Source organism: Lycorma delicatula, chromosome 8, assembly GCF_047948215.1.
Source record: "Lycorma delicatula isolate Av1 chromosome 8, ASM4794821v1, whole genome shotgun sequence".
NCBI classification, from domain to species: Eukaryota; Metazoa; Arthropoda; class Insecta; order Hemiptera; family Fulgoridae; genus Lycorma; species Lycorma delicatula.
Genome location: NC_134462.1, coordinates 57,711,832 through 57,726,990, shown reverse-complemented (window position 1 = coordinate 57,726,990; position 15,159 = coordinate 57,711,832). Strand labels below are relative to the sequence as shown.

Sequence of the window (15,159 nt, the reverse complement as noted above, 5' to 3'; positions counted from 1 at the left end):
GGCATTACACAAGCGTTTAAAGATGCACCCGTATAGAATTCGTGTTGTTCATGAGTTGTTACCTGCAAGCACAGGAAAACGTGTAGCTTTCCGTTAGCGGTTTATGTCATCTGTAACACCAGGTGAAGAAGAACTTGACGATTGATTTTGGTCTGAGGCATGATTCCACCTTGATGGATATGTGAATGCACAGAATTCACTTGAATTCATTTGGTGTAGAAAATCCACATCAGCTGCATGGACAAAAAGTGATTGTCCATACAAGTGGGTAATTGGTGTCCAATGTTACATAGGGGAATCTTCATGACATTCTTTCAAGGCATAGTGAACAGTGACTGCTACATACAGACGGTGCAACAATTTGGAATGGAATGGAATGCAAAGTTGGCAGGAGTCTATTACTCCCTACTTTATCGCAGAACCTGGACAGAGTCCCTTGCTGCTGGATCATTCTAATCGGGCTTGTTTTTGAAAGGGTTATTTTTTAATCTCGGATCTAATTTTTCAAGTTTTGTCTATTATTATTTTAGTGAATTTAAGACGGATTTAATTGCATTCCAATCCGTTGTTAAACCAGCGTTATCGAACCCATTTCATGGGCCGACCGCGGAAGGCTAGGCTTATAAAGCCTGTCCTCCCGACGTAATTCCCCTTCAGACCGTCCACTGAAGTCCTTTCGGTGCTAACTCTTTAATAGGCTAGCAGGAATACGCCACAACGGGGCACTAGCTATAAGGAGGGAGCAATGCGTCCCCTTTTCCGGAGGAGTCGCAATTGCTGGGATATTTTGTCTTACTGTAAGTTTTTTTAAATTTAGACCGCGTTTTTGTTTTATGCGCGACTTACCGTGTTTGACGTCTTCAAACTATATAACTCGCAAAAACTTTTCACTCGCGACCCCGGAAACGCGTCTGACGCACTATTCCGTTTATGGCTCATGCGATATGGAGGCCCCTAAGCCTGGTTTGTCGATTTTCGGCTATCGCACCACACCATCACGGTGGTTCGTCCAGTACGGCGTGAGGCCGCTTCCTTACAACTGTCGGAGTTGGGTCCTCTCGGCAGATGTCCCGAAGATGACTGTGTTCGGACACAGCCACTCTCCCGAACAGTCTGCGCGCCTGCGCCACTCCCACCTCGGACACGGATTGAAATCTCGCATCAGATCGGAGAGTGGCGTTCCTGACGAACCACGGAGCTCCAAAGATCGTCCGCAACGCGATGTTTTGGACGGCCTCGATCTTCTTTTGAAGCGAGGAGCTCAACACTGCCCCCCATGCCGGGTAAGCATATGTTAGAATCGGCAGTACGTACAGCCGAAAAATGAGGAGCTTAGTTGCCAGTGGGTACGGGCTGGTACTGTTCAGCACTGGGTATAGCGAGGCTCTGGCGGCCTTAGCCCTCCGGGTCGCATAATTTACATGTTCGCCGAAGGTAAGCCGCCTGTCCAACACCACCCCCAGGTACTTAACTGTTTTCTCAAAAGGGATTTTCTCCCCTGAGATTTCCAGCTCTCTGGTCGGTTTTCGTGTCTTGCATGTGAACATCACGGCCACCGATTTTTCACCGTTGACCCTAATTCTCCACATGTCGAGCCACGGTTCCACTAAGTCCAGCTGCCTTTGGAGCCTCCGGACCGCGTAATCCACATTTGCGGATTCGTAGAAATATGCCGTGTCGTCTGCGTAAAGGGCCGTTTTGACCCCTTCCGACAGCGGCATATCGTTCACGTACAAAGTGTACCAGAACGGGGAAAGTACTGCTCCTTGGGGAACCCCAGCGGCTATTTCTCTGGTGGAGGAAATCGTTTCCCCTACGCGCACGACAAAATGTCGGTCTAGCAGATATGACCGCATCAGTCTGACATAGCGGTAGGGGATCGCCGATCGTGCTAGCTTATAAAGCAGCCCGCTATGCCAAACTTTGTCAAAGGCCTTGGCCACGCAACAATTTGTAAACACTATACCTGTAGACCGGCTAGAGTACACGTGATTTAACCAGGATAATGCTACGGCTAATACAACCAACAACAACACTGTGACTTTCTTGGATCAGTATTTTCATGGAAAAATGATTTTGAAGGGGTTATGGCTCCCTCGATTTTCTGATTCATCACCTTATGACTTTTTCTTGTGGGGATACCTTAAGGATGCTGATTACAAAACTCATCCTCACTCCATTCCCGAATCGCAGAGTGAAATTGAATGAAGTGTCACTGCAAATCCTCAACAAACATTACATCATGTGTTTATGAGCATGCAACATAGTATTCAATTATGTGAATCGCATAATGGAGGCCACTTTCAAAAACTATTTTAACTTACTGATTTTCCCATAAGGTGGGGTTACTTTTTGAACACCTATTTTATTTTCATTAGCAATATACCGGTTGGTGAACAAATAATTAATCTTGTTTTGAGGTTTACGAGTCAGTAGCAGCGTACGGCTTATGTGGCAGCTGATGTGATTGTTGGGTACGATAACGATGGTGGACGAAGTATCGCACGTAACACTAACATTACAGTATCACACTGAAGAGACAACATAGGATTTAGTGTTTCTTACTGTAAAAGCAACACTAAAATTTTATTGAATTAAAATTTCAAACTTTTCTAGCTATGTCTTTTTTTACAGTTTTCATTACAAATAAAAGTCCTATATAAACAAATAATCATTAAAGAAAAAAAGAAAAATTGGAACTTCAAGTTTGAAATTCTGATAAAATACTAATCGCCATATAAAAAAATTATACAAAAGAATAATAATTCATATACAGAAGAAAAATCTTTTTTTAAAGAAAGTTATAAAAAGTATTAAACTATTTATAAATAAATTAATAAATATAATTATGTTTTTACTAAAAGAAAAAGTTTAATGATGACTTTTAGAGCAATAATAAAATAAAATATAAACAAAGCTTATTCATGGATTTAAAATTTTAATTTAATTCACATTATTTAAGTTCATTAAATTTGTACTTCGATTAACACTACTGTAAGCAAAAGGAATCATCAATAATAAGGGCAATTCTTATCCTCCAAAAACATCATAAAAAAATAATGCAAATGTTTTTTTAATGAATATTTCATTTCTAGGACATATTCATATTTAAAAAAAATTAAACGTTACAAAAACATTGTATGACAGTAACACAGTAATATCTTATACACCTAATCATTGTAAAAATCTGTTCCTTCATAATAATCATTATAGAAAAAAATTTGATGATGATGTTCATTTAGCTGAAACTATAAGTGAACAAAAGGAAAACTCAATGTTATAGATTCATTACAATCTGTAACTAATTTTGACAAGATAACAATAAGTGTAATATGATAACAATATACAAAAATAAGAGGATTTTTTATCAAGCCCAAATAAATATTACTATATACTGAAAATCACATATAATATATAAAATGGAAACTAAAGATACACTAAACAGTTGTTCAGATTAATTGGAAAACAACAAAATCTTCAAAAACCATTTACTGAAAAATTTTACATAAAATCTAAAACCAGTTGACCATTTAGATTGTTGATCCTGTAAAAGATGAAAGTAATTGTTGGTGATAAATCTCACCTTTGCCAAACAAAAAAAAAATTGCATGAAACCAAAATTAAAAAGACATTACCATTTTTTTTAGTTTAAAAGTAATAAAATATCTTCTAATAATAATTACAGAAAAGTATGCACGCCAATAGAAATATCACTGATTCTTTTCATATTCAAAATAAAATGTAAATTTTAATGTGATAATTTACAGAGCCATCTGGCTGCCATGAAGTCTAAAAGTTTAATACAGAAGCATGAATTATACAAGATATACAGCTGATTTCTATGATTTATTACAAAAGCCATATCTACATACAGAAAAGATTTACAAAAAAAGTTTGGGAAATATAATGTAATCTTATTTCAAAAAAATAACAGAAGGATTACAGAAAGCATGGAGAAAAGATGCGTACTGTCCTCTGTATAGCAGCAAGGTAAGAAATATTTTTAAGAATAACAAGTTTAATGTTAGTATGGCTACCTCTAGGAAACTGGCCTCTCTCCTTGGAAATACAAAAAACACAACTAAACCCTTCGAAAGAGTAGACTGCACCCACATAAAATTAATCCCCTAATCTATTGACTGATAAAGACAATAACTAAAATTTAGGATGTGTAAGAAAAATTAATAGAAGTATGAAATATGGCTCACTATAAATATTGAAGAGCAAGAAAATTGGCAGTAGCCCAACCCTGCCTAGAAACCGATTATCAAATTAATTTATTAGAAAAAACTGTTTCAAAAGTCTGCAATAAACAGTTATTAGACAATCAGGAAACTTACTTCGTCAGTATTGATACAGATTTCATTTTTAAATAATATTAGAAGACCTTCGATAGCTAATAAGACTTTTAGAATTTATTAAAAAATCTCAGTTATCTATCTCCTAAAGACTAATTTGTTCGATCTTTCTTGCTTTCTTTATCTTCTTTATGATAAATTTTTATCTTATCCGACCTCAAGTTTGATGTACATTAGGTTGTGATCGGCAATCTTGGTTAGAGATTTCAATGCTTTGAATGTTTTTAAGGTAACTTTATTTTTGATTGGGATTGTGTAAAATGACAACAATTGTTTCTACTTTTTTTTTTCATTCTACATACAATGTTACAAATATCCATTTATGGTATTTTATAACAATTGTTTTATTAGCTAATTAATATTTATCGATTATTTTCTTCATTCATTTATTTATTAATACAGTTGTCTCAATATCCACTGATAATTATATAAAAATAGTGTTTATTATGAAGTATATCAGTAAGATTTTTTGTAAGCTGTAAAAGTTTTGTTTTCCAACTGATATTTACCATTCCATAATATGAGAGTAATTGCAAAATAATATAAGCAGTACAAAAAGTAGTAACTGTTAAGGGTTTTTTATATATTTAAAAAACAGACTAGCACAAGCAAGAACAGGTTTAACAAATAAATTTGCTAGTAAAAAATGAAGATTTAAAATCTAATAACTGATTTATTAATACTGATAACTTACAGTATGTGTATGTGTAACTTACAGTATTGAGGACTTTTAGCAAGAACACATGAATAGGAAACCCAAAAAGGCAAAAAACTGAGGTTTTTGAAGTGCTATATTGCAGAAGAATGTTTAAATGTAAATCAAGTACATTTAGTTATATTGCAGTTTATATTTAGTTGGCTAATTGGTGCCTAGTACAAAAATTGAATTTTTTTTTATTATGTTATTCATTTTGTTCTGTGATTCCAGTGTGAAATCATTGACTGTCTTTTAACTGATCCTCTTAATCATCCTAGACTTATTCTTCCAATATCGGTTGGGTGGGTGTTAAGTATGATCCGGTTACGTTCCGTATGCTGAGGATGATGGGTCCTAGATTTTTATTGTTATCTGGTAGGGGGATTACCTTTAACCAAACCTGTGGATTCTATACTTCATTCAGTGGCAGCACAATGAGCCAAACGGTTGAAGCGCTATCAGGGAAAGCCGACCCTCCAAATCCCTCACAAAATAAACTAGTAACAGACAACCTTTGTTAGCTACTTGATGAATCCATGATGTAAGACTATGAAAAAACAAGGATTAAAATGTAATAAATAAATTCTGTATTCTGATCTCAACATAATTACACATTATTTAGATCATCATGTCAGAAGCGTTTGATATACGACATGGATAACAAAAATGAGCCCCTTCAGCATTTTTTCAAAGAATCTAGGTAAACCCTGAAAAAACCTTGATACTGGAATAACAGTTAACAAATATAAAAAAAGAAGATGGTTACAGTCTAAAATTACACGTAAAAATAATAATTATATTAGACAATAGAGATGCAGCTATGTAAGGATAAAAACTGGTAAAGAATAAGACTGCAATTTTGAAAATGTTAACTGAAAAATATTTGAGTGTGCATTTAGCTATATGTTAAACAAACATAAAATAAATTAATGCTTATCTGATTAGTCATTGCTTTAAAAGTCATCAACAGATTAATGTACTTTAATTTAGTTAATTTTTCAGGAATAGTCATAAGATTTTTTAAATCATACATACTTAATTAAAAATAACAGCAGAAGAGTAAAGTATTTCAGTTTTATAAATTGAAATATCATGCTGAATAATGTGAAAATAACTGTCTAGTAAAATATAAGTGAATATTGTTATTGTAGTTAGTTATGGTTTTTTGTTTTAGTAAAGAAACATTTGGAAATGTTATAATCTTTAACTAATTAAAAAATCAGTCTACATGATTCATATTTACCGGCACCATACAAAGATCTGACAGCCCATTTTGCCATCCTGAAAACTCATCCTTTTGTTTCCTCTTTGTATCTCTTTTGTGACTTGTTTTTGTATCCTGAAAATAATGGGAGATGCACGATGAAGAAAATTAATTTATGTTGAATTTAAAAGCTTATCACAGAATACAGGAATGAAGAAGAAATTTATTAAACCAGTCATATTATTTATTACTCTACACTACATTTTAATGTTTATATGAAAAAATATACGAAAAAGTAAATTCATGGTAAATATTAAAAAATAAAAATTAAAACACATTTTATCAAAGACAAAACAATAAACTCCTCTCTTTTTCTTATAAATTAATGAGTATTATGGAAAATACTAGGAAGTAGGACAAATAGGGATGTAATATCACAACAGCAACAATAAAAGCAGATGTGTTATATTATTTCCTTTAAATCACCTATTTCATACAATGATGAGGGCAATTTTTATTATGAAAACATATTTTTGACAACTCAAATAGCAATCCTCAATTAATATATAGAAGTCAACATTGAAATAAATGATAACAAAACTTAAAAATAGTAGCAATTAATTCTCAAATACTGGTAGTACATATACAAGCAACTGACAAAACACCTTTAACAAAGGATGAAAAAATACTTAGATGAAAAAAACATACAGTTAAAAATAAATATATTTCTATTATAATTAATTATTCTTTTTATATCAGTAGATATGATACAGTAGACCTGAAGAACAAAATGAATGAGAGGAATAATAAAATTGGGAGTGCATTCTGTGAAAATGAAAAAGGCATAATTAATTATACCTGAACCACAGATGTGTTTAAATTTTACATTCGAATAATAGCAAATAGATATAAGACAAAGTAAATAAAAAGGAAACTGACAGATTGTCAAAACTGGTCGTCAATTTAAACTAAAATAGATGAAAAGTTTAAGTTTTGTTATTTTCTATACATTTACTCTAAAGCTAACTACTCTATATACATCTGAAAAGTTAAGGGGAATAACAGATGGTTTAGTCGAATTTGCCAATTTTATAGAAGACCTTTTTCTTTAAAAAAAAATCTGTAGTAATTGATAAAAGAAATTAATTTTTTGAAATTTATTTATATGGTAACTTCTAAATAAATAATGTTTTCTAAAAATACCAACATCAAAAGAAATTTAAATCATCACAAAAAAAAAATACAAGAATATTTCTGTTACCTTGATATAACATTTACTTGGAAAAAGGGGTTAAACCGCAGATTTAATAGCTTTTTCCCCTTGACAGATTATAAATAAAACATTTTAGGAAATGGAAAAATAATTTAAATGTCACGTTTTTATTAACACAAAAACGTTATTATTAACATAATTAAATAAAAATAATACATTTTTAGTAATAGATTAAAATATAAAAATGAATCTACAAATTAGAAAAATGATGAAAAAATAATATTTGATAAATATATATTATAATAACCATTTCGGTCTTTAAATAACGCATTGTGACTTTTTACAATAGCAATATTGTTTTCAGTTATAGAGAGTGACCTAATTTTGTGTTTACCTTGTTAGTCTTTAGAAAATATACCGGAAAATTTAATCAATTTTTGCAAGAATTTGATTTTTTCTGACTTATTCCACAGACGGAGATATGCAGTGTTTTGCAGACTTCAATCTCTTTAACTATTTTTCAAGGTTAAATCTTACTTTGCAATAAAATGTTGTATCTCTAAAATTTGTATTGTTGATTATGTCTTCACAGAACAAAAGCACTTATTAACCCTCAAGTAAATAAGAATTCTGATCATCACAACTATTCATCTCATTAAATTGTTTCTACCTTCAACTGGAACAGCCTCTAAACATCTAATTCATTTGCATAAAACATCAATGCCGAACTTGTACTTGATAATCTACTTTTTTTTACTAACGTCAATTAATCTGACTTAGATCTGCATTTCTTGGATAGAGTATTTCTATCATTTCCTTCACTCTCACCAGTACTCATATTACTGATAATATAAATAAAAATTATTTACTAAAAATGAAACTGAGTAACAGCAAAAATAATACATGTTCACAGCATAACAATCAGGCTAAATATGAACTAGGATGCTGTATAGACTGACTGTACACTAAATGCATTACGACTAATGATAGATGATCATAAAAATCAGATGAATGTTCGGAGCACAGAGAATGATGTGTGAGCTTAGTTCCTTCTTTGCATGTTCAATGGACTATCTCTTCCTTTCTTTGCCTTTACAAGATTTTACAATATGTTTATTTACTTACAAATGAGCTTGTTTTTCACTACAATAAATAGTCGGAACTATGGGATTATCTTTATGATTCTCATGATACAACAAAACAAAAATCGGAAAAATGGACTAAACCACTTTTTCCTCTGCACCCTTCACTTATTACTGTCTTAAACATTCTACAATTTCAATTTTCTGTATTAAATAAATACAGTATGAACAAAATTAATGATAGTTAAGAACAGAAAATTTTCCAATAAATTATCAGTAATGTCAAGTAGACATATTCCAGAAAGGAAATGAGATGTCCGACAATCTTTAAAGAGAAGGTTAGGTTATAGAATTTAACAGACAATTTTTATTATACATACAAAATATATATAATTGAATCGGTATTAACTTAATTGCTGCCGTCCAAATTTTTGTTTTTATAATTTGGCTTTTGCATATAACTCAGTAATGTAGTTAAGAACAAAAGGCAATTATTTATACAAAGAATAGATGACATATAATAGTTTAAATGATAAAATCTGTCAAATTCTACGTAATTCTTTTTTTGTTGAGACTGTTAGATTAATAGACAAATAAAAATAGAAAAATTAAGCATAAACATGCAGACGACATAAAATAAATAGTAGAGGCTATTCTAATACTTAGAATGTATACACACAACATGTATTTAGAATTATGCAGACTTAATCAAATTTAACAATAATATATTTGCTATTAGCAATAATATATTTGCTAGTACTGCCAATATTTGATAAAAATAGCACAACCAAGCATCAGCAGGCTAACAACTGTAAATGAACATTGAATGTACAAATAATCTGAATATATTGAACATTGGCAATCACTTGTGTTGGTGAAATTTATTGGAATAAAGAAAAACGTTATTGTGATAAATTCTTCACTACAAAATACTTATCTTACGGATAATTATCTTCAAAAGGCAGATATTAAATGCATATGTAACTTACACTTTTTACAAAAAAATTTGATTGTGTAAAATTTATTCATTTTTAAATAAATCTGGTAAAGAATATATAATATGATTATTGTATCCAAGATGTAGATGAATATAATAATTAATCTTAAAAATCGATTACTTCTTATTTATATTTAATAAACCATCAATTTTATTCAAATAAATGCATATTTTGAAAATGTGGGTAAATTAAAAAAGGGTTCAACTTTTACATATTACAAAACAACTCGGAGATATTATTAGTTAGGTTTAGTTAAGAAATGTTACAAATAATATATAAATAATCATAAATAAGATTCACTATGTATTCACTATTAATTTAGTAAATTTACAATCTAAGAAATGTTGCTAATTAAAACTGACAAGTTCTGAAGAAATAATTGCAAGAAAAAAAAATTGATAGGAATTATTTGAGAACATTAACTTTTGGAAAAATAAATTGAGCCAAATTTTATAATAAAACATATCATCTTTAAAGACTGGTATTTTAATGTTCTTAACTGATATCAGTTTGATGTTACTCCTAATGACCTAATGATTGTTTTTTATTAGGAAACACATAATTGAAAAGCAAGTTGGAATTAAATAGTGTCTATTCATTTAGTATACTATTTTTGTATGTTCATATAATTCCTAATGTTCAAGAGTATTGAAAGACGGACGCATGTGTATGATGTTGCCATTGTTGGTAGACTTTTTATTCATGCCTACAAAATGGTTGGCAAATTTTGAGTCTGTGTAGTTATAGAAGATTTTAAGTGTTCGTATTAATGAATGTAGAACATAATGCACTCAGTTTATAAATTCCAGACATTGTGATTTCCATCCAGTATTTGGTGATCATTTTTTGTGTGTAATGATTTGTTTGCTGTTCTGAAGCATCAACATCTTTTTAACTTTGTTAGATACTCTTGAGTTTTTGATTATAAACGTTAATGTGATGTAGTTTTTTGTTTTAATTTATTCTGTAAATGAATGTCAATGACTATGTTGTAATAACTGTTTGTATATGTGACATTTCATAGGGCTCAGTTCTTCTATATAATCTTTAATGTGTATCAAGTAGTCTCTAGAATTGGACAGTTTATACAACATTGAGTGTTTTGAGGCATTGTGAAAGTGGTATCTGTACTTGTTGGTTTTCTGTATATTCTATAAGTGTGATTTTGTTGGTATCATGTCATTATTTGTAATGAGGTCAAACTAATTTATTTGTTTACTGTGATCACTAAGACGACTGAAAATATTTTGAAGGACATCATTAAAAACATTTTATAATAAAAGTTGGTTTGTTGTCACAAAATATTTTTTAAACATATTTATAATAAATAAAGTTATACAGTATTTATTATAAAATCAATACAGTATTGGAAAGATAAACAAAAAAATAAATGAAAGAGTATTGGAAGATAAGAAAGACTAAACATAAATGACTAATTAGTCCTTCCGGGCCATAAAAAAAAAAAAAACGTTATACTGTCTGTCATCCACACATAAAATAATTTCCACATGCATACTTCTGTGAGCATAAGCATTCATGCTACATGTATATGTATATGTTTGTATGTGTATTACATGTATATGTCTGTATCAGAGAGATACTGAAAGACAATATCATGGACTACATGTAAAATGAAAGATTGTTGATAAAACTCCACAGCTTATTTCTGGCGTGCAGAATTTATGAACATTGGCAAATGGCAATGCAAGATGTCCAAATTCATATAGGGATCACCAAACATGGATGATCAGAGTGCTTAACTTTAGTCTCTAGTTTGGTGAGAGGGAATACTCTGAGATTTTTTTATACTAATTAAATAGTTTCTTTCACAAAGCTAAGAAATACACAAAATTTTACTATCTGCTAACTCATGCAAGACAACAATAAAATATACTCAAACAACACAAAATAAGAGAAAATAACACAAAATAAGAGATACATGTAATTGAAAAAAAAAAACATTCATAAAAGAAACGATATGTTAATAATAAAAACATTAAGCAATAAAGTGAGGTGTAAGCCAAATAAAACATACCTTATCACCAAAGGCTTGGTAAGATGCTGGTGTGTTCATAGGAATGGCAGCATTGCCTTTTAATGGATGTTTTTCCATTTTACTGACTGGAAACAATTCTGCAGAAAAAGAATTTTACAATCAATATAATAAGCCCCAAAACCATTTGCACAAATAAAAAAAAAATTGGTAAAATCATAACATGAAGTAAGTGATGTAAATACAGATTGGAATATAAAATAATTAAAAAAATTAAACAACTTATCAAATAAATATTACAATTAAAACACAGCAGATAAAAATTACAACAGATATATCTGAACTTGATGAAAACACATACTTGTATACAAAAAACAACTCAATTTTTGTAACAAGAAAACAAAACTCTAATGATAGTATTTACCGGTTTGAATTATCTTAGATTTGGATTAATATAAGTTCAGCTTAGCATGCTTTTACAACATAAAAAGATTTACCATAGTATATATATTATCAGGACAACCAAAAACAATTGCCTTTACATCTATGTATTATGATAAGAAACATGTTTTCAGGAAAGTATAATTTCAAATACAGAAAGATTTATTTAGTCGTACTCAGGCCTGTTTAGAGTATAATTTTATGGTACAGTAAATCTCACTAATCCAGCACCTACCTAGGAATGTGTGTGTATATTTTTTAAATCATACTCTTTTTGTTTGATTTAGCCAACTGATCAAAGTTTTAATAAAAATTTAAAGTGACACTATAGGAGAATATTTTTAGAAAATCTCATATTTTGAAAGTAAGAATGCACTTACAAACTTTTGGAAGAAATTATACAGTTAAAAATGCTATACACAATGTTTCATAAGCATGGCTATCAAATTTCACAAAAATCACTGTGATCGTGTTGAATCAAGCTATGGGCTGTACAGAAGGAACAAGTCAATTAAAAAAAAAAAAACAAATTCTTTCATTTTACAATTAAAAGAAATATTTCAAAATTTATCAGGGACAGACAAAAACATACCAACCAATAGATTGAAGAAGAGATGTTAATTATGTTGAAAATAAAATTCTAAAGGAGAAATAAACCATTTCTTACATCTGTTTAAAATAAAGATAAAATTATTGAAAAACCTGTACATAGTAATAGAAAAATTACAGATATTTGGGTACTATGGTGATAAATGACTGACAGAGGGCAATGCAAATAAAAGGAAGAATAGCACTGGCAAAGAAAGCCTTTACTGAACAGAGGAATTACTGTGCAGCACAAGTCTGGACTTAGAATTAAAGAATAGGTTAGCCAAATCTAATGAGCAGAATGTCTTGTTTGGAAATGAAGTATTGCCAATGAAGAAGAGGACTGGACTGAGGTTTTTGAGATGTGGATATGAAGAAGAGTGGAGAAAGTAAGGAGGATGGATTAAGTGAGAAAGGAAAAGTAATAACTAGGTTTAAAGAAGGAAAAACACTTATGTGGTAAGTACACAAAATAAAATGAAAGTAGTTAGGATATGTGGTTAGAGGAAGTATATTAACAAATGCATCAGAACGATCAGTAGAAGAAGAAATGAAGTAAGGAAAAAGAATGAGAAAGTTAATAGAGGAGATGAAGATTGGAAACTACAAGGGTATGAAAGAGAACACTCAGGGCAGGGATAGATGGAGACAGCAGTAGTGTAAGAGACCCGCCACCAGGCAGAACATCAGGTGATGAAAAGAGTATAAATTACACAGAAAATTATGTAACATTCTGGGAAGCAGATTCATGAAATGCAAAGGATAGTATGAGTGAAAATTATGTTGAATTAGTGAAGTAATAAAAAAACTAGCTTGTCATAAAGAAAAAACTAGAAGAAAATGAGGTCTTCAGTATAAAAGAAAATAAGCTTCAAAAAAATAAATAAAAATCAAAACATAATCAAATTACTGAACTGATTATTTATTCATTTTTGTTAATGTATTCTTATTTTTTTTAATCTTATAGGTTCTTTTTTGCATGTTTTCAAGATGTTTAAATTTTTAAAAGATCTAAGTAACTTTTATATGCTCTTTATTTGAAAAATAAAACAAAGTAGAACACTAACTTACTTCTGCATTATGTAGAAACAGTTATTTGTTAATTTTGTTTCCTGAAAGATAAATATAAATTTTGTTAAATTACAAATGTACTATGTAGTACAAATGTAAATTTTTAAAATGCACTATAATTACATGTAATTACCCTACAGTAATTACATGAAAATAACCATGACCTTGCTCAGCTGAATTTCTGCAATAACAGTTATGTGATTGCAGAAATTAGCATTTTATGAGCTCTACATTTTATGCAAGTACAAAATGCTACTCAAATTAATTAAAACAAAATTATCACTTTACCATCCACTACTGCTATTGTATTAAAAAACATAATGAAAAATATTCATTAAATCTAAAGTATAAAAACATAAGTCATCATTTTTATATTAAGAAAGAAGTGGTACATTAGGCATAGTTTCTGGGATTTCTTTTTTGTGCGGATAAAGACATCATTCAATAATGAAAATATGGAGTTTGTTAACCAGAGGTGAGCCATCTGGGGTATTTACAACTACAAAAAGAATAAAATACCTACCCACATCAAAAATATTGCATTCAATTCCTGGCTTGAGATTTTCCATACTTTCAATGGTTACCATTAATCTAATTAATGATATGATTATAATTGGCTTGTGAAAAACACAAGCCATTAACTAAAACTTTTACCTTATAGATACAAAAAATGTTGATTTTTAAACCTTTTACAAAATCTTTTTTGTCACATTTTCTCCTTTCTTTGAGTTGCAAGGGTTTTAATAAACATTACTCTTTCACTGATCAATGAAACATGATATTTTATTTTAAATTTAAAAAAACCTTCAGTATAGTGGAAATTATGTGCCCAGATCTGTTGGGAGGTAATTATAACATATTTTTATCACTGGTAATACTTTCACAATGATGAGGAGTGGACGATGCTTTAACAATAATGGCTCAGGTACTTTGACAGATGAAGACATATAATTAGCTCTGAAATAATCTTAATATAGAATTTCTATGTAATTTGAAAATTAATAATATTTTTTAATAGCTTACAAAGCATTATATTTCCATAATATATATTATTTTATACACTTTTCTTTCCAAATACGTAAGTTAAACCCTAGAACTCTCTGTGCATGTCCTTGACTAATTTTAATTATGCTTTAACACAATCATTCAACCCGTCACCAAATTTAAAAATATTTCATTAAAGCTTATTGTGAAATTAGTTAAGATCAAGTGAGGGAAGCAAGATTAAACATGCATTATGTACATTCAAGAAAATTGGGTAACCTAACTTAAAAAAAAAAAAATACATGGCAGTTAATATGCACCTTACAAGTGAAATGTTATACTTTCTTTACTTTCTTTCAAGGACTGCTTACTTCATAATAGCAGCTAGACAGTATAAATACACATAAAACTTAACAAGCAAATATTTTACTTTATAACTGTAATAATACCAATAATGCTAACCTAGTTCTGAGAGAAAACATACCAAATTGAATAGAATATATTACCATAATAGATTGACTTTTAATTTT

At 30.1% G+C, this 15,159-nt stretch overlaps 1 protein-coding gene across 11 annotated transcripts in view; it reads right to left on the bottom strand.

Moving 5' to 3' along the window:
• ClC-c (chloride channel protein 3) overlaps positions 1 to 15,159 on the bottom strand; it is a 137,168-nt gene that overhangs the window by 89,151 nt on the left and 32,858 nt on the right. For 6 of the 11 annotated variants that reach the window (XM_075373899.1, XM_075373898.1, XM_075373895.1 and 3 more), the window contains 2 exons: positions 11,588 to 11,685; positions 6,299 to 6,394 (listed from right to left, as the gene is read on the bottom strand). The exons of 1 other annotated variant lie outside the window; for it this stretch is intronic. In XM_075373899.1, coding sequence (XP_075230014.1) covers positions 6,299 to 6,394; positions 11,588 to 11,665 — 174 coding nt within the window. In that variant the 5' untranslated portion in view covers positions 11,666 to 11,685. The remainder of the gene's footprint in view (positions 1 to 6,298; positions 6,395 to 11,587; positions 11,686 to 15,159) is intronic. 4 more of the 11 variants (XM_075373902.1, XM_075373901.1, XM_075373896.1 and 1 more) reach the window with 1 other exon arrangement.